Here is a 19,979-nt window from a genome sequence, read left to right as displayed (position 1 = left end):
CCCTTGTGGGTTCCAGAACCAGCTGCTCCAAGAAGCAGTCATTTAATGTATCCAGAAATTTTATCTCTGCATCCCATCCTGAGTTGATGTGTATCCAGTCAATACGGGGATAGTTGAAATCCCCCACTATTATTGAGTTTTTTAATTTGATAGCCTCTCTAATCTCCCTTAGCATTTCATAGCACTCTCAGGACCGGAATGGTCCTGAAAAATGGAATTTGCCAAACTAGAGGTGGTCAGGCATCTGGGCTATCCCGGGGTTCCCCTCCTGGCTGCTGCCCCAGGAGAACCCAGAGCCCTGACCTCCTCCAGCCACCTTCCAGTCTCTGCTACCCCGAGCCCGCTCACAGAGCTCTGCTCCTTGCTCCCAACCCTGCGTGGGGCAGCAGCTGCTCCCAGGGTTCTCCAGCCCCGGCTCCACAAACTGCAGTGGCAGCAGCAGCTGCTTCTGGGGTGCCCCGGCCCCATCATGGTGTTAGCGGCAGCTGCTCCTGGGGTTCCCCTATGTGCAGGACCTGGGAACCCCAGTAGCAGCGGGGTGGCAGCTGCTCCCAGGGCTCTCTACCCTCATTTCACTGCCCCTGCAGGCTGCAGTCAACCAGACCAGCTTCGCTCCCAGCCACTCTCAACCTCTGAAGCTAGGGCTTTCTGGTCTAGCAACATCTGTGGTGACCAGGGAGTCCTGGATGAGAGAGGTTCAACATGCATATGTTTAAATGTCTCTACACTTCTGGAATCTGTCCATAATGCAGCGATGGGGCCATTCAAACACAACTCTCTTTCTGCTACCAGAGTCCAAAGATAAACCTGAGAGTTGCTGGCAGATTTAAGGACAGTTCAAATACCTGATCTTTGTTCAGTGACAGAAAGAGATTATTAGTGAGCAAGACCAGTTCAGTCTCTGTATTGTAGCCAAATCTAAAACCAGACTGAAAGTGGTCAAGGCAAAATGTTGCTGGAGCTACTTCATCACAGTCTTCTCAATAACCTGGTATCGCATACAGAGAAGGTAATCATCAGTGACAACATCAATTTAAAGAATTGGTCTCCTGAACATGGGGCTAGATGTCAGTCATTTCTGGCATCTTTCCTCCTCCAGTTCCACAAAACGAGGTATTGATAAATTTCTGCCATGTGTGAACCCAGTATATGCTCATAGATTATATGAATATGATGAATGTGGGTCCAGTCCACAAGTCACAACCTGATGCTCTGCAAAACCTCTGGTACCACACGTTGGCTGCAAATCAACCAGCTTGTCTCCCCTGACCTGATACAAGTAACTCTGTCAAAGGCAACCAGTCTGTTCGAAATCTGAGCAACCATCTCCACAAAGCAGACAGAACATTTCCCATAGGAGAAACAATAAATTCTGATTCCAGGTGAAGACAGGCCAGATTCACTAAGTTGTCAACTGCCTTGAACAGTTCTGCCAACTAGAAATTTGCAGATGGGGAGAGTCAATTTTCTTCACTTAAAAAAAAACTATATACAGGAGTCAGATTGAGTGTGAGGTATCCATTCTATCCTGCTCCTTCTATGATTCATCTATTATAGGGCTTCTGTAGAGCAACAAGACATGGGACATGGGAACACAAAAGGAAAAGGCTTTTTGAAGCCTCTGCACCGGTTTCTGGGGTAAGAAGGTGATCCTAAATGCACTACAAAGCTGTTTGAGAGAGTGGACCACTGGCAGCACAGAATTAGTTTCCCAGAAAAAAAAAGTGTATTGGTTAAAAGATCAGAATGGTATCACCTTGTCTCCATGGGCTGGGTACAAAGGTGGGTCAGCCTGCACTTTCACCACTCAAGTTAGTTTACTGTACTCGGGTCCTTCAAAAGGTACTCCCTGATCTGCAGGGATATTAAATGGCACTTTTTGTAAGAGTAGGAGAATGGCTTAGTGCTCGTGATTACAATAGTTTCTCCATTCTGTTGTGTAGCATGCTGTATGCTGATTGCTTACTACCTTCCTGCTCCAAAGGCATCTGGATTGTAGTGGTATTAAATGGTTCATGCTTTACTTTGGCATCTGCTGCCAGGAAAGGAGGTATATCAATGTAAATTAATATAATAATATGAATGCCACATAACCCAGCTTTCCCCTATGCTTTTTCATATTGCCATTTAAATCATGTACCCTTAAACTGGTTTGAAAAGCTTTATACAATGAAAATATCAGGTTTAACCTGGAAAATTGTCACATCAGAACTAATTTACATACACATGGAAACTTCATTTTTCATTCAAATGCCTCCTGTTATGCCTCATTCCTCTTCCTTCTGTTTCTTCCTTTGGCTTGTTTTGAAAACACTAGTCAGCATACGTGAAACCAGGTTCTCCAAAACCAGCAAAAGAGGAGGAAAGAGAAACAGCCAACTGTCCTGCTGCCAATTTTAAAATGAAGATGAGTTATACAGGACCTTTTATCAACACAGAAAATATTCACAATTTAAGGCCTAAGAGACCCCTTAGATCAGAGATCTCTTTATTTCTGGAACAGAGGACATGTTGTTCATAAGAAAGCTATACATTGGTATGTGACTCCTAACTATGTTTCAGTCACATGAGATTGACTTCCTGTGTCTTAATTTCCCATGTTGGGGTTTTTCACTATATAATAATCTGTAACCCTCCTTTTTTTTCTCTTCCACTGTCTTATAAAAGGCCCTTTCCCTTTGAACTAGAAGCTCCATTTGCTCTGCCTATTCTAAATAACAAAAAAGCGGGGTATATGGAGCACAAAGACTACAATTCTGCATGGCCCGTCCCTTCGTAAATTTCATGAAATAGGCAGGAAGAGGATTGTTCATCTCTTAAGGTATGTCTACACTGCAGAGTTTTTCTGGAAAAACTACACTTAGGTCCACACTGCAATTGCATTCTTTTGACAGAAAGTCGAAAGAACACAGAGGTTTTTCTGGCAGTGGTAAACCTCTTTCTACGAGGAAGAAGCCTTTTTCCGAAAGAGCTCTTTTGGAAAAAGGTGCGTGTGGATGGGGAAGAGGGGTTATTTTTTGAAAGAAGAGGCCTCCAAGAAAAAGCACAGGTGCTGTGATGGCCACTCCATACATAGTACAGTAAAACTCCGATGGTCCGGCATCTGATGGTCCAGCACCATCAGGAACCCGGAAGTGCTCCGGGCAGCCGGACCATTGGAGCTGTTCTGCCCCCAGCTTCCCCGATTCAGCCGCTGCTAAAACTGACCAGCGGCTGAATCGGGGAAGCCGGGGGCAGAGCAGCTGGGGGGCTGCCAGGTTGGTCCCACAGCGCCGAGGAGCAGCACTACTGGACCAACCCAGCAGCGCCCCAGCTGCTCTGCCCCCCAGCCTCCTGATTCAGCCGCTGTTGAAACTGAGCAGAGGCTGACTCCAGGAAGCCAGGGGCAGAGCAGCTCTGCCTCGGGCTTTCTGGAGTCAGCTGCTGATCAGTATCAGCAGCCGCTGACTTGGGGACACCTGGGGCAGAGCAGCTGGGGTGCTGCCGGGTTGGTCTCACCGCGCCAAGGGTCAGCGCTACCAGACCAACCGGGCAGCACCCCAGCTGCTCTACTCCGCGTGTACCCAAGTCAGCCGCTGACCAGCAGTTGTTGAATCAGGGACGCCTGGGGCAGAGCCGGACTATCGGAAGGGGGGGCTATGAGGGGTCTGGAGTGGCATCCTCCCCACCCCAAGCCCCTCATAGCCCCCCCTTCCGATAGTCCGGCAAATCTGATAATCCGGCACCCCCTGGGTCCTAAAGGTGCCGGATTATCAGAAGTTTACTGTAATCACAACTTAAATGCGAGATAGCATCCACATTGATTGGACACTATCTTGTGAAAAAGCAGATCACTTTTTTGATGTGTTTTTGATGTGTGAATGCTCGAAAGAAGTTTTTCCAGAAGACTTCTTCTGGAAAAGTTTCTTCTGACATAGCCTTAGTCTGGCTGCAACACAACTGACCTTTTTTTTTTTTTTTTTTTAAAGCAGCTCACTAAGGGAACCTTGGTGAAGCTGTTCATAATTTCACACTGTAAGAATAATACAGTTTAATCAACATGAAGATTAAGCTGTAGATGTAATTTGTTCTTAAATTCCAGCCTCTTTCCATGCTCTGGCTAGACTGAAATAACTAACTAGGCCCATGAGTCTTTTGAAAATAACCAAAACTGCTGCAAGCATGTCAAAATCAGAAAATCTGAGTTTGTTGGAGTCCATCCCAGTTGCATGGAATGCTCTTGCTGCTGCTCCTGCATTTTATACCAATTCCTTCTGAGGCATTGGACAAGTTGTGTAAAAGGACACCACCAACTTAAAAGCCATCTATCTGTCTGCAAAAGTTTTGTGTAGTATCATGACAAGTAAGAACTAAGAGAAATGCAATGGAAAGACACTGAAGAAAAAAATCCTTGCTCTTTCCTCAGTTTGATTTAGTCCATGTGAAACCCTGCTCTGTCTATCCAGCTTCCCTGGTTTTGTTTTGTATATGTGTAGTTGGTTGTTCAGTTTGTGTGAATCTTTCACTCAGTCACTAGAGAGAAAAATATTTTTGAAATGGGTAAGTGTGCGGAAAGTATTAAAACTGGCAGAAGGGCTAGAGTTGGGAATAGTAACCAAAATAAATGGCTTTTAACTTTTCTTTTGGGGTACGTCAAGAATATTATACCCAGATGAAAAAGGAGGATGTTCAGAAAATGTGTTATCTGGAGTTTGGTAGGAAGTCTTAAGCAAATTATAATGACTGCAGGTGCCTGTCAGGTAGTATTTATTGCTCTATATTTATCTTTACATAAACCAGACTGTTATTGATGTATTGGTCCCAGGAGATTAGAGAGACATGGTAGGTGAGGTAATGTATTTTGTGGGACCAGTTTCTATAGGTGGGACCAGTTTCTTTGGTGCTTACACAGAGCTCTTCTTCAGGTCATAGAGTTGTCTATCTAATGCTTTTCATATGTAAAATGCTATGAAGGTCCTGTAATTTAGTAATACTGTATGTGGTACATGACATGATATTGGTTTGTTCTTGTATCGAGTTATACAGAGTCAGTAACAAAAATATGCCAAAGCCAACTGTGGATCAGAGACACCTGCCTCACCATGTGGCCCTACCTGGAGCTTCCCTCCTCCCACCTCCCCATCTGTGACACCTACTCCCCAGAAGCCCTGGGTAACCTGCTCTTCCTACTAACTTATAAATAAATTAATGGAGATTGCCTATCTCCTAGAACTGGAAGGGACCTTGAAAGGTCATCAAGTCCAGTCCCCTGCCTTCATAGCAGGACCAAGTACCATCCCTGATAAATTTTTGCCCCAAATCTCTAAATGGCTGCCACAAGGATTGACCTCACAAACCTGGGTTTAGCAGGCCAGTGCTCAAACCACTGAGCTCTCCCTCCCCCAACTTGGTACCAAGAAGGCTACTGTGACTTTTCACTTGAGGAAAAAAGGCACCAGCCTGCTAGCTGTTTGCCACCACCCTCCACCCCAGTCAGCCCCAGCCAGCTCAAGCTGCACTGATGCCACAGTGGCCTCTGGTAGACAAAAGGCAGAAATGCGGCACATTTTCTGCAGAAAAAAATTCTGTCGCCCTCAGACAAGAATTCTGCGCATGCTACAAACGTCATCAAACGGGAGGAATCACAACAGGAGACAAGCAGTAGAGCATCTTGGCAGGGGGTGGGGTAGATCAGGAAGTTTTGTTTGCCCTCCCAGAAGTTTCATAGTTCTATATGTGCCATTTGTTGTACACTTAAGATTGTGCAGTGTATAGTTTAATGACATATAACAGTCTATATGCTGAGGCAACTTTGTCCTCCCATCTCAGAATAGTTCTGAACCAATGCCCCAGGATGGGGCCAAGGAGAAAATGTCTGTGATGCAACCATATTACTAAAGGCTACTGACCATGTGTGTGTGTTATTTATGTAAATATGTGTCATTTCTAAATCTGTATGGGTACGTCTACACTACAGTGCTAATTCGAACTAACGCATCTAGAACTAAAAACTAGTTCGAATTAGCGTTTTGCTAATTCGAACTAGCGCGTCCACACTGATTGGACGCAGGGGGGCATTTAAGGGCGGCTGAAACCGGTTCTGGCAGGGCATCAGGTCAGTAGTTGCGTTGTGTAGCTGCTGTCTGAGGCTATCTGAGGCTCGTGCTTAAAGGGACCCCCCCGGACAGCCGGTTCTCAGCTTTTCCTGCTTGCTTGCCAACCTCGCCGAGGGACAGCAAAGTGTTGGTCTCTGTGCCCGTGTGTGTCGGTGCTTCCCTTCGGGGATGCCGCCGCAGGTGGCAACATGGAGCCAGAGCTCGCCCTGCACCTTCTGGTGCACTTTCTGGACTTGCTGCTGCAAGCCTGCCACCAATGGCTCGAGGCTGCCTGGCACCACCTGGTGCACGTCAGCCCCCTGCCTCTCCACCTGGCCACCCTGGGGGCCGTGGAGGAGCCGCGGCGGCGCCCCGGCACCGGCATGCCCCGCCGCGTCTGGCGTCTGGCCACCAGCACCGACTGGTGGGACCGCATCGTCCTGGAGCGCTGGGAAGACCGACAGTGGACCCAGAACTTCAGGATGAGGAGAGACACCTTCCTGGAGCTCTGCGAGTGGCTCGCCTCTGCTCTGTGGAGAAGGGACACTCGCATGAGGCCCGCCATCCCCCTCCAGAAGCGGGTGGCCATCGCCCTCTGGAAGCTCTCCACGCTGGACAGCTACCGATCCGTCGGGAACCAGTTCGGCATGGGGAGATCCACCGTCGGAGCGGTGCTCATGCAGGTATGGCACTTGTTGGCCACTGCGCCGGGGCAGAGGGGGGCTGCAAGGAGGGGATGGGCCGCCCCAGGGACAAAGGGGGGGCGGGAGGAGGCGAAAGCGCCCCTCACCGGAGGGGTCAGTCTGTCCTGGCCATACTACACGCCGCCAGGGGGGTTGCTTCCGGGAGTGGGGCGCGGGGCACTGCCAGGGCACGAACGCTCCCAGCCACCCAGGCGCCCCACTGATTGGCGCTTTGCTGTGTCTCTCGCCGCAGGTGGTCAAGGCCATCAACCGGGTGCTGCTCTGCAGGGTGGTCCACCTCGCCGACCCGGACGCCATCATCCGGGGATTCGGCACCCTCGGCTTCCCCAACTGCGGGGGGGCCATCGATGGGACGCACATCCCCATCCATGCCCCGGAACACCAGGCGTCCCGGTATGTCAATCGCAAGGGGTACTTCTCCGTGATCCTGCAGGCCGTGTGTGACCACTGGGGACAGTTCACAGACATTAATGTGGGCTGGTCCGGCAAAGCACACGACGCCCGGGTGTACCGCAACTCCTCCGTGTGCCAGCGGCTGCAGGACGGGACCTTCTTCCCCGACCGCCACATCAGGGTCGGGGACGTGGACATACCCGTGTGCCTGGTGGGGGATGCCGCCTACCCACTGCAGCCGTGGCTGATGAAGCCCTACACGGGGCACCTCAATCCCTCCCGCCAGGCCTTCAATGCCAGGCTGACCATGGCCCGCATCGTGGTGGAGGGGGCCTTTGGGCGACTGAAGGCCCGCTTTCGATGCCTCCTCACCCATCTGGACCTGGACAAGCACAACAACCCTCCCGTTGTGGCAGCATGTTGTGTGCTCCACAATTTATGTGAGCGAAAGGGGGAGGCTTTCCTGCCAGCCTGGATGGCTGAGGCTGACCGCATGGCTGGACACTACGGTCAGCCCTGCACCGCTGCCGTCCGGGAAGCCCAGCGGGGGGCTGTCTGGATCCGGGAAGCCCTGCAGGAGAGCTTCCTGGTGGAGGAGGAGGACTGACCTCTCCCTGCATGACCCACTGGGGCCTTCTTCCACCCTACCCCCTTCCCCTTTCCCCTCCCTACCTACTGTCAAATAAAGACACCTGTTTTTCAAACAAAAATGTCTTTTTATTTAACATAACTGGGGTGGAGGGTGGGAGGAAGAAGGGTGGGAGAGGGGAGGGGGAAACCTGGGATGAGGGAGCAGGAAGAGGAGGGAAGGGAGGAAGGGAAAGGAAAGCTCAGGGGTGGGAGTCCAGCTGCCTCTCCCGTCTCGCCACACTGCGGGTCCGGGGGCGTTGGCGGGGAATGGTTGTGGAGGGTGGGGCAGGAGGGACGGGGGGTGTGGTGGAAGCAGGAGCGGGAGCAGGGGGAGGAGCAGGGGGAGCAGGAGAAGGAGCAGGGGGAGCAGGAGGAATTGGGAAGCGGTCCAGCAGGCTCTGGAGGTGGCCTCGCAGGGCATGACCCTGCTCCTCCAGGGCCTCCAAGCTCCTCCGGTGCAGCCTCAGGTCCTCCTGGACCCAGTGGTCCTGGAGACAGAGCTGTTGCTCCAGGATCCGGAGGTGCCGCCTCTGGTACTCCTCCTGGTTCCTGGCTCTCCTGCTTGCCCGGGCATGGGCAGCTGCTGCAGGCGGGGTGGTGCGCCCTGCAGGCCCAGGTGCTGCGGCTGTGGTGAAACAAGACCAGTGGTCAATTACCCCAGGGGCCCAGGTGTGTGAAACCCAGCTCCCCTCTGCAAGGCCAGGGCCCCTGCAGGATCCCCAGCTGCTGCTCCGTGGTGGGCAAGGCCCAGGCGCACGGTCCCGGAGCTCCCTCTCTCCCCAGCCCCCCGTACACATAAGGGGAGCAAGATGGTACTCACAGGTGTACGCCTCCCCGGCCTCAGACGACACAGGCGAGTGGCTCTGTGGGGTGCCTCGGGGGTCCCGGGTCCTGGGCAGGCTGCCGGCAGGCTCCTGGCTCTCGGCGCCCTTCTCCTCCTCCTCCGTCTCCTGGAGCGGTCCCTCTGCTCCGGGGTCTATCACGTCCCGGGGGGCAGGGACGGCATGAGCTCCCAGGAGGCGGGCCAGAGCCAAAAACTGGGGACACGCCTCCGGGTCAGCCCCTGGTAGGCAGGCCCGGGAGTAGGACTGCCGCAGGTCCTTTATTTTCCAGCGCACCTGCTCCCAGCTGCGCTGGTGGCCCCTGGCGGCCAGGCTGGCAGCCATGCGGCCATAGACTGCTGCGTTCCTGTGGCTAGTGTGGAGATCGTGGACATTGGAGGCTTCCCCCCAAACCTCGATGAGGTCCACGATCTCCGCACTAGACCACGCGGGCGCCCACCTCTTGCGGCCCCGGGCAGGGTCCTGGGAGCCGCCAGGCTGGTCCCGGGAAGAGGGGGAGGGCTGGGTGTCCTCGGGTGGCTGGCTCATGGGTGTCAGGTGCAGGGTGTGCTGGCACGGGTGCTGGCAGCCTTGCAACTGGCACAAACTGTGTAGCCAGCCCGTGGCCCTTTAAGGGCTCCAGGGCTGGGAGGGGGGCAGACAAGTTTGCCTGGTGTTGGCCAGAGTGGCCACTAGGGCAAGCTGGGAAGGGCTAGTCTCCCACTAGTTCGAATTAAGGGTCTACACAGCCCTAAGTTCGAACTAGCAAGTTCGAACTAGGCTTAATCGTCGTGGAATGAGGATTACCTAGTTCGAACTAAGCGCTCCGTTAGTTCGAATTAAATTCGAACTAGCGGAGCGCTAGTGTAGCGCCTATGAAAGTTAGTTCGAACTAACGTCCGTTAGTTCGAACTAACTTTGTAGTGTAGACATACCCTATGTGTGGTTTAGCTGCAAATTGGGTCAGGGTTACATACAACTGATTAAACCATCTTGTTGGTGGAAATTTTGTTTTGTAGCAAATTTGCCCTTAAATTCATACAGGCCTGTGGTTCTGCTTTTTCATGTTTCTTATCGTTCCTCGTGTTCTCAGGATTTTTTTTTTTTAACATCTATCTTCAATCCCACCAGAACCTATAAGTAAGCTTCCTGGGCAAGAGTCACCTTTGTTGAAGCTGGGAGAACTGATCCCTCTGCACTAAAACTACCTGCTTTGGGGTTCTTGCTGATTATGACATCCCTGGCAGACAGCCTCTCAAATTGGACTTACCTATCTGCAGCCTCTCAAATTGGACTTTTTGTCACCCAGTGCCTTGCTTAGGGTCTATGTTAGTTCCTCCTGGCTAAGACCCTTGAGTGAATCCGTCCCACTGTATTTCAGGTTCTCTCATTTGATAAATACAGCTACTTTCATAGAATACTAATCTCCTTTTCAGAAATAGTCTTATTTCCATCTGAGCCAATTTCATGCTGGGTTTGGAGTATGTTTTGGGAAATACTGTGCACAAAATGGACAATAATAGGTTTTTTTTCTCTGCTTTCAGAAACTTTGGAAAATGGACCCAATAAGTGTGAAAGGTGAGTGAGGTGCTGTCTTTGGCCATTTGAATTTTTCTATGCAATTTGTACCCTAATCACAATGTCATGGTAGAAATGTAATCTCTACATGTAAATGTTTGTTGTTGCTTGAATCTAGCGCAGCTAACAGAAAAGGAACAAGAAAAGATGAAACATACTGGAAGGAGATCAATGCAGCGATGGCCCTAACAAACCTGGCCCAAGGAAAGGATAAAATGCAGGGGACTACCAGCTGCATCATTCAAAAGTCATCACATATATCAGAAATAAAGACTGTTAAAGTGCCATTAGTTCAGCAGTTCTGAAAATTTTTTACTTTTTGTGGTCAAATGGACATTCCTCACAGCATTGGTTTTCAGTAAAATCCGATCCACAGCTATGAAGCAAATATTGAAAATAGATACATTATGGTCAGTTTAAAAATAAAATGCACTCTCCGACCCAGACTTTTTCATTGTATTAAATAAAATGTTCCATTGCTTCTATAAAAGGCATGTAAATTATAAAATAAAGTCAATTTTTATCAAGATATTAACTTATTTTATGTTAATCAAAGTGCGCATAAAATGTCTGCATTGCTATAATAACAAGTGCCTTGCTTTCAAAAAATAAGCTATAACGTGGGCATAGTACAACAGCTATGCCTCAAAATGACAATGCCATTAACCTTAATCTTTGTATATTACTTCAAGTGATCCTGAGCAGTCTGGAGTTGAACACATTATTGCCGGAAGCCCTTGAGAGAAATGTTGCATATTTAACTTATACAAATTGATGACTGGTGACTCTTAATGAAAACATTAAATCTTTTTTTAAAATGCAGAGTATTATTTAAAAATTGTACACTGTGTTTTGTCAAAATGACACCGAGGGTGTTGCATCTTACCTGTATCTGCAGTGTGTTAAAATACCAAAATAACTCATTTGAAAAAGTGCAATACTGTAGAAAATACACAGGTTTATGAATATTTCAGTCATTTGAATTAATCTGAATGCACATGTACACACAGACATGATAATTAGAGATTTCTAGAGGAGAAGCTTGCAGCAGGACAGGCTGTACATTCAATTTGGATTTCATCCTTATCCTTCTAAAGCTTTGCTATTGACTTATTGAAGTAGTTATATATATAAACAAAACCAATCTCTTCTGGTCCCAAACTAAATGTATAGCACAGTTTGTTTTGGAGCTCAATAACGTTCCACAATGGAAACTTATTACTTTAATATGTCCAAATGCTTTTATTTTGTACATACTGTATCAAATAAGGACAGTTGATTGACAATTCACATTTCAATGGAAAAAAAGACATAACCAAAATTATATATACTCCAAGTTAAGACCCAAATTAAAAACATCTGGAATGTGAAACATTGAAAAATATCAGCATATATCTTAGGAGAGGTTTAAAGTCAATGCTAAACCATGCATTCAAAAATAACATTTTAACTCTCCAAACTTGACTGCTATTGAGTGATATAATCAGTGTAAAAGCAGAAATTTGTGTTTGGTGTACAAGATTTTCTTGAATCATACAACAATATCCTAACCAGTGCTTGAATAAACAGTGGTAAAGCCAAATATAATTTGTACTGAATCGGTTACAGAAAACTGGAAAAGAGCTGATTGTTCCTACAGTTTGGATAGGTTACCCACAGGAAAAAAACAATCAGTTGTTATTGGTAGCCCTTTGCTCCTATTGACGTTGACAGCAAAACTCTCATATGCTTCAGTGGAAGCAGGACTGGGCCAATAATGCAAGTACCCTACAAGCATAGTCTGTTCCAGTTGCACTAAAACAGTCAAGCTATTTAGCAAATATCATCCTTTTTGTGACTTCTAGGATGCTTCCTGATGTAACATAATATTATGTTGGGTTTATTTAGGGTACAATGAAAATGACTGATACGGAAATATTTTGTACATATATATTTTTACTTTGTTTTCTAAATTGCTGATTTGCATTGACATAAAGTGCCAAGCAGGAAACATACGTCATGACTGTATGAACAGTTGAAGTATACCTCTTATTGACTTGCATCATTATGTGTCTAGAATTCCATGACAATAATTTTTTTATATCTAACTGACTTACTGGATTTTTGTCATAATAATGTGAGTTTGTAACTAAGAACAGAAATTAAATACTTCACTCTTGTTCATACTATTATAAATTATTCTGGTATTAAATATTTTGTGACAATAAATTGATTGTCTTGTCAAACTATTCTGTTGGATATATTCTCAGTATTTTTATTTGAGTAAATGACAACAATATTTGTCATCATGTTAGAAATGAAAAGGACTTTCAGTGACTTCACTGGGATAAACTGGGGAAGACAAGCCATTTTACAAACATACGTTTGTATTTTTTTTTAATGATCAAAGCACAAAGCCTGCCTGCCAAACATATCAAGTAGGTTTTACAATTAACAAATATTTGCATAATTTCTTGTTAAAATTTTCTTTAATTTATTTTTGTTGCTGCTTGAATGTTTTCTAAAAACATAAATGCTAATTGTGTGTGTGTTTTAAATAACAAGGATCATGATCAATGCTGAGCCAACAGCTAATGGAGTCTCAATAATTATTTATGACGTAGGAAAAACAAACATTATTAGTATTGCTCTTTTTTGTTTCAACCTATGTAACCATTTTAATAAAATAAATAACTGCAAACCAAATCTTGTTGTTTTTTAAATAAATGAACATTTCTTTTTCCTTAGTTATCGTATGCATGCTATGTTCTCTCTGTTTTCATGTACTATGGGGGTTGTTAGAATGGGGTGCAGTATGTGATAAGCAGAGGGAGGAGGGGCACTGTCTGTTAGTACCCTCTTGATGTGTGAGTGAATGTAGCAGCTCAGTACATCCCAGGTAACAGTGGCTGCTCAGCAAGGTCATGGCTTCTGACTGATTCGCCAGGTATAGTGTGCTGGGCTATAGAGAGGAGAGAACACAGAATCTGACTTCAGAGTCTTGCATGGGAGTTTCCTCTGAACAGCCTCATGCTCATGCTGGTGGGTGTGATGCTGCCAGTTCTTATGCTCTGATAGAGGTTAGAAAATTATCTCCAAAGCTGGCACAGGAAGGCAATTCAAACCTCTCTGGATCTGTGAAAGTAACTGTGCCTAGTGGAGGAGTCCCCCTCTGGGAGGGTAACTAGTATTGAGTTTGGCTGAGGGTCATCTTGTGACGGGTGTAGCAGAGACATATTGAGCCAACACATTTCTTTGCCCATAGTGACAAGACACAGTCCACAGCCAGTGCTGCCACTTTATTAGGCTGCCCTGGATTCCTATGGGTCACATAGCAACAGGAAGTTTGTGACAGACTTTCATTGCTATAGAATTTCCACTCCCTGCATCTATGCCAGCTTTCTGTGGCAGAAAGCCTGAGCTATTCTGGACTGGTGCTCTTCTGTGCCACTGGCACAGGCCTGCTGAAGATCCATGGGCTCCCAGCTGCTGCCACTGCGACTGGCCCTTTAAATCGCTGCCAGAGCATCACAGGGCATGCTCCCAGCAGCTCTAAGGGCTGGGAGGAGGAAGCAGCACACTACAGGTGGCACTGAGGACTGTGGGAGGCTGGCATAGTGTGCTCACTGCCCCAGGCCCACCCCTTCCACCTGAGGCCCCGTTCCTTCAAGAAACATGGAGCTGCCCCACCCTCCTGCCCCCACCTTGCCCAGGGGCCCAAATCACATCCACCTTATAACTGAGACACACTGAACACTCCCAGTGCCCTCTAGCATTCAGAGCTCTTTTGGGGTTGGGGGGGGGGAGGACTAGGTGTGGCTCACAGGGCTGTATTGCACTGCAGCATGGCTTGGCTTTCACATATTGTAACAGAAATGGAGCCCAGAAGTGGGATCATGTTGCAGAATTTGGAACCAGATTTTGAACATGCCAAAGTTTAAGCACATTTTGCTCCAGGATAAGGGACATTGCAAAATTCAGATCCTGGTCTAGGGACAGAATTTAAAGTCCCTCAAAGTGTAGGTTTGTGGATCTGATTTAGGCCCCATCTCTGACCTCACCTTGTTTAATATATAGGGTTGCCAGGTGTCCAGTATTGACCCAGACAGTCCGCTATTTTCACCTCCTGTCTGGGGAAAAAAAATCAGAAAATACCGGACACCTAAAATGTCTGGTATTTTCTGATTTTTTTTCCCAGCCAGGGGGCAAAAATACCAGACTGTCCTGGTCAATACCAGACATGCGGCAACCCTAAGCAACCAGGCCCAACCCACCCGCTTCCCCCCCCACACACCTGGTTCTGCAGGGAAGCTGTCTGGTCCAGATCAGGGAGAGAAGGCAGAGAAGATGGCCACCACCTGAGGTGTAGCATCACAAACAGCTGCCTCTCAGAAAGTCATACCTAGGGCGTAATGAGCATGTTTAGTGAAACTGAGCATGCTCAGTTAGCGCTGCTGTTGCCTTCTCTCTGCAGCTACACTGGCAGCGTGTTAAGAGTGGCAGCACCCAGCCCCTGTTCTTACAGGGGCCATGCTGTGTTTTTTTTTAATTTATTTATTTTTGTCTTAACTGTCAGGGGTTTGTTTTTTTTCTCAATAACATTGGCCTCTCCTCCCTCCTCCTTTTTTTCCCAACAGAATTTTTTCCCCAGTGGGTTTTTTTTGGGGGGGGGGGGGAGGATTTCAGTATTTTTGGTTAAGCCATCTGGCAATCCATCCTAAATATGGAGGGAGGTAGTTTGCCACAAGTGGAAAAGAGACAGGAATGTCAAATGCTATAGAACAGTCTCCAAATGCTTCTGTTATATCAGCTTGGGCTATTGGCAGCGGAAGTTAGACCTTGCCCAAGGCTCATTTACCTCACACACATGAATATTTAAAGGGAATTGAGCTGTGTATGCTTGCTGGTCTTTTTACATTTGGGCTCTGGATCCCTTTGTCAGAGTTTGACTTTCCCTTTCAGCCTCTTTTGGACTTGCTTCCTCTTCCATTTGTCTTCCTACTTGAAAAAGATCCTATTACATACAGAGGGCAACAGGACCCTTTATGCCAAAGCTCATTCTTCTGTCTAGGCTTATATTGATGAAGGATATATGATTTCAGTAGTCTAGTCTCCCACTAACTGATATCTTCATTCTCTCATCTCAGTGCTAATTAACATTTCTCAACATGTGATGGGCTCAGGAATGTGCTATAAAGACTGTCTAACCAACAGACTGTACCGTCTATCACTGTATTCTTAACTATTACTGCTTTTGGCCATCTTAACTCCCTAAAGCACTGTCAATTTAACCATAACTACATAAGAACTGCCAAGTCTCATTTTATGAGCTGCTGTTGAGAGTTTAGTTATTTAAGTCTTATGTTAAACAATTTTTATTGGTACTTCATGGCATATGCTTGATTTATAGTGCTGTAAATAACCACAAATTAGGGGCATGTCTTGCCTTTATGGTAAAGGCACGTTATATAGGGGGGTGGGAAGATGGGTTGCAGAAGACCTTGATTCTATTCCCAGATCTATCACAGCCTTCCTGTGTGAATTTTAGTAAAGCCTATGTAGCATGAGTTCCAAAGGAAGCCATGGAGTAAACATCAGGGGACTGGAGCTCTTTGTTATGGATGCTCTTAAAACAGAGGAATTTTCAAAGCCATACTCAATGATCTAGAAGTTCTGAAAATGTAGCACTTGCTTTGACTACCTACACTGCCCAGATGCTCTGAATCTAGGTGAGCATTCACAGCCTAATGGGTTTTCAAAATGCCACCATCACCTTGGGTGGTTATGCAGCAGAGGCTCATCTATCCTACTGAGCCTGTAAGCGCAAAATGCAAAAGTGTTCCTCATCTACTCTTGGACCCTAGCTGGCAGCCAACCAGGGACTAAGCAGGGAGTAGTAGGTAATGAAAGGAACACACAGAGAATTAGAAAACATGCAAGATTTCAGAAATGCATATAATGGGCAAGTGTGTATGGAAAATTCTCATCAGTAATAGTATGGCTGCCTAGAATACCCACTGGAAAAATGGTATGCACATGAGGATAGAGGCAGCTGTTACATATTTTCCCACAAAAGCTGGGGGTGCTGTAAGTGTAGCGCCTCTTGTATTGTTACCCTCTGAATCTTTGCTTCACTTTCTCCCTGTTCAGCAGACGTAATTAATTTATTTATGTCTGCCACGTCGAACCAAGGTAGTCCATGTCTCACAGCACTATGATGTAGTATAGAACATATCAGGAAAACCCTGTTAACATTTGCACAGAGTTACTTCAGTGAGCTAACAATGACGTCTTGTTATTTTGACACGAACAAGTGACCTCTCTATGGCCACATAGGTGGCGCTGGGAACAGTGAACTTCTTTGTGATGACTCTGTTGGAAATTCACTGTGGAGCTCAGGAGCCATGTTCTCAGGGAAAACTCATTCTCCTAAGAGAAGGCAGGAGCTAAACTAGCAGACAGAATGACTTTCCCATCAGCACGTGTGGGAGAGTGTGTGAGGTGCATAGTATTTGCTTGCTCATTCAGGATGAACATAGACGTACAGTCTCAACTCTCAAACAAGGGAGGGCCAGATTATGACAGTCTGAGGCCATAAGCTATGTCAAGTGTAAGTGTATCATAAAAAAATGGATGTATTATTTTCTCAGAAAGGACACTGAATATATAAATACAAAAGTTTTATGTTTGCATATGCACAAAGGCAAAGTTGTAAAAATAGAAAAATGTAACAAACACATCTTGCAATAAGCTTGTCTGCATTATTAAAGTTTTAAATTAACATACTTTCATCTATGATTTCTTAATGAGTAACTATGTAAACTTAATATCTATAGCAACACAAAAACAGTTATTACACAGACCAGCTTTCTTAATTGAAGCAATACAACCAGCAGTATTTGTGAGGTCAGTGTTAAAATTAATGTGATGTGCAATTTAAAATATTTCGTGTCATGATTTTTGATAAATAAAGTCATTGATGATGTCCTCAAATTATAAGCTATGGTGTTTTTAGGGTTGATTCACAGAATGCTTAGGGAAGATAGATTTTCTTGCGGCATTTGTTGTCCTCAGTTAATTCCTGATATATTTCAGTTGCAAAAATTACCTCTCTCTTGAGCAGTTTGTTACCATTAGACAAAAATGCTACAAAATTATTTCTACATTAGGGAAAGCTAACTGAATCTTTTCTTGGATGATGACGTTCTAAAGATGATGACTTCCTGATGGCTTAAATGCCGTTTATTTGCATATTTTTCCTTTATATAGGCATAGAAGTGCTTTATTCTTCTTTGTGTACTTGTTCATGTCAATTCCAATCGTGTGTGTGCTGCCTGCCCGACAGCTGGAAGATTTTATCCTCCAGCAGTGTCCATGGGGTCAGTGCAGGCAGCCCCCTGGAATCATGCCTTCATGGCTCTCAGTATGGGACCCTGCTAACCCCCAATCCCCAGTTCCTGCTTACTACCTGTGGCAGCTGGTGGGAGCTCCCCATTGCATTTGCCTTGGCAAGTGGGTGCTTTGCAATATGACTGTGGGTACATAGTTAGCTTTAGCAGGAGAGTAGCTTATAGTTTGCCTTGCTAGATTTTTCATACATTTCCTTTGAGGGATGGGGGGGGGCAATCCTTCCTTAGCATGGGGTACACCTTGGTCCCTGGGCCTTAAGCTATCTCTGTACTGTGGCAGGCTTATATCTAGAAGTGTTCCACATACTTTGTGCTTGAAGTATCTTGCTGAGGGTCAGCTTAGGGAGGATTGTAAGATCTCTAGAGAGTTTTGCCCCAGGACCCTTAAAGACAGAGAACAGTGCCTCCGAGTTTTGCTTATGGAGGTAGCGTGGTGAATGCAGCCCCAAGCGCCAATTTCTTGGTGCACAGTGCTCTAGCATCACTGACACGCAAGCCGGTACCGAGGACGGACTCTGCTCGAGACCCTCCACACTGCCACCGTTCTGCACGCTCAACCCAGACCTCTGCAAGGAATCGGTCTTGCTCCCAGGTGTCCCACAAGAAGAAAGAGGCCAACAGAGGACGTTCCCTAACCAGGTCTAAACGCTAGGAGGCTAGTAAGCTCCCAGGTGCCCAATTGGTGGGGCTTGCACCTACGCTTGCCCGAGGAGGAGTCCACTCAAATCTAGACCTGCAGCACTTACTGCCCCCCCCCCCCCACACACACACACCATGAGGACCTGCAGCAGCTCACTATGGCAGAAGCATTTAAGGCAGCATCAGACCTCCTGGTGCTTATAGCACCACCCTCCCCTCCAAGGCATGAGAGGTCACCTGCACCAGTTCCTGGCCCAATATATGCTATAGACAAGCTGGCAATGATGGTAGTGATAAGGGTGTTGCTCGGGATGGAAATAACTTACATTTCTTACAGGTACTGTCATATCACAAATCACCCCCTTGGGAGGCTCAGGGCAGGGCTGAGGAGAGTGTTGCCATAGAACAGTACCTCGGAGAGTATGTCTACACTACCCCGCTAGTTCGAACTAGCAGGGGTAATGTAGTCATCTGTAGTTGCAAATGAAGCCCGGGATTTGAATTTCCCGGGCTTCATTTGCATGAAGCCGGCCGGCGCCATTTTTAAATGCCAGCTCGTTTGAACCCCGTGCCGCGCGGCTACACGCGGCACGGAGTAGCTAGTTTGGATTAGGCCTCATGCTGTTCCTGTTCCCAGCCAAATGGGAGTTCAGGGGGGCAGTACCCATAGGCATGGGAAGGAAACAAGGACTTTTGCCCGAACGGGAGCAGCATAGTTTTTCCAGAAAAACAATGGCGATTTTACATTATATCATCATTGCTTTTCCGGAAAAGCAAGCGGCCAGTGTAGACAGCTGGCAAGTTATTCCGGAAAAGCAGCTGCTTTTCCGGAATAAGTGGCCAGTGTAGAGACAGCCTGAATGTTTTCTTGTTGTCTCTTTTCCACTGGGAAGGATATGTATTGTTTAGCCCTTCCACTCCATGGAACTAACAATGTCTACCAGGCCTTTTGAGACAGCACATTGGCGTAAGCCAGAAGCATCCCCAGAAGTCCTCCAGATGGCCCTGTGCACCCTGAGACACACCAGCCCATGTTGTTTCTCAGTGCAACTTAGCCAGTCCTGAATTTGGCTCCACTGCCTGCTCCACTGGTTCCTGCTACTGGCAAAGAGATGGCAATTTCTCTTGACAATAGGATTTCACCTCCAAATCCAGGATGACTCGAATACCCCTGGACCACCTGCCAATCTAAGACAGGTGCCACCTTGGGTTGAGATTATAATGTTATTCTGTTCAGCCACAATGAAGCTTTTTGTCCTTTCCCCCCTCTTCTGATAGTATCTTTGTAACCTGTGCTATTCTGTCTGTGCTTGGTTGGGGAAAACAATGTAGCAGAATTGTAGCGTGGTAAGTAACTACACTGAGATTTACATTAGCAATGAAGAAAAGTATAAGAAACAGCTGATTTGGAAACCACATTTCCCTTGTATACTTAGTAAATAAAGACAAAGATTTAACACTGAATAGGGGGCTGTTGGTTCTTGATAAGCTGGGACTTACAGCTCAGAAAGCGCTGATGCACTTGAACGATCTGCCCTGCCAGACAGCCCTTTCAGAGCTTTCCATTTTCTTCCTGGAGTCTCTTGCAATCTTTGGGATTCACAAGCTGATATGCAGGTGAGAGAGGAGCCTAATGATGGCAAAAAAAAAAATGCTTTGTGTGTGTGAGTCACTTGTGGAGTCTAGGGAAGCTGCATAATTTCCTCTCCCCTTTCCAATTGCCCCAAGGGAGGGAATCTTAATCCTTAATGA

The 19,979-nt window shown here is 46.8% G+C and overlaps 1 protein-coding gene across 11 annotated transcripts in view; it reads left to right on the top strand.

Moving 5' to 3' along the window:
- Positions 1-19,979, top strand: part of MKX (mohawk homeobox) — a 122,076-nt gene that overhangs the window by 55,805 nt on the left and 46,292 nt on the right. For 8 of the 11 annotated variants that reach the window (XM_025185506.3, XM_025185505.3, XM_025185504.3 and 5 more), the window contains 2 exons: positions 10,167-10,200; positions 10,319-12,876. The exons of 2 other annotated variants lie outside the window; for them this stretch is intronic. In XM_025185506.3, the coding sequence (XP_025041291.1) occupies positions 10,167-10,200; positions 10,319-10,505 (221 nt within the window). In that variant the 3' untranslated portion in view covers positions 10,506-12,876. Of the gene's footprint in view, positions 1-10,166; positions 10,201-10,318; positions 12,877-19,979 lie in introns of those variants that run through there. One more of the 11 variants, XM_089776755.1, reaches the window with a different exon arrangement.

Source organism: Pelodiscus sinensis, chromosome 2 (genome assembly GCF_052426305.1).
Source record: "Pelodiscus sinensis isolate ZL-2025 chromosome 2, ASM5242630v1, whole genome shotgun sequence".
NCBI classification, from domain to species: Eukaryota; Metazoa; Chordata; order Testudines; family Trionychidae; genus Pelodiscus; species Pelodiscus sinensis.
Note: the sequence above shows the minus strand (reverse complement) of the source record. Positions and strands in the feature narration are given on the sequence as shown.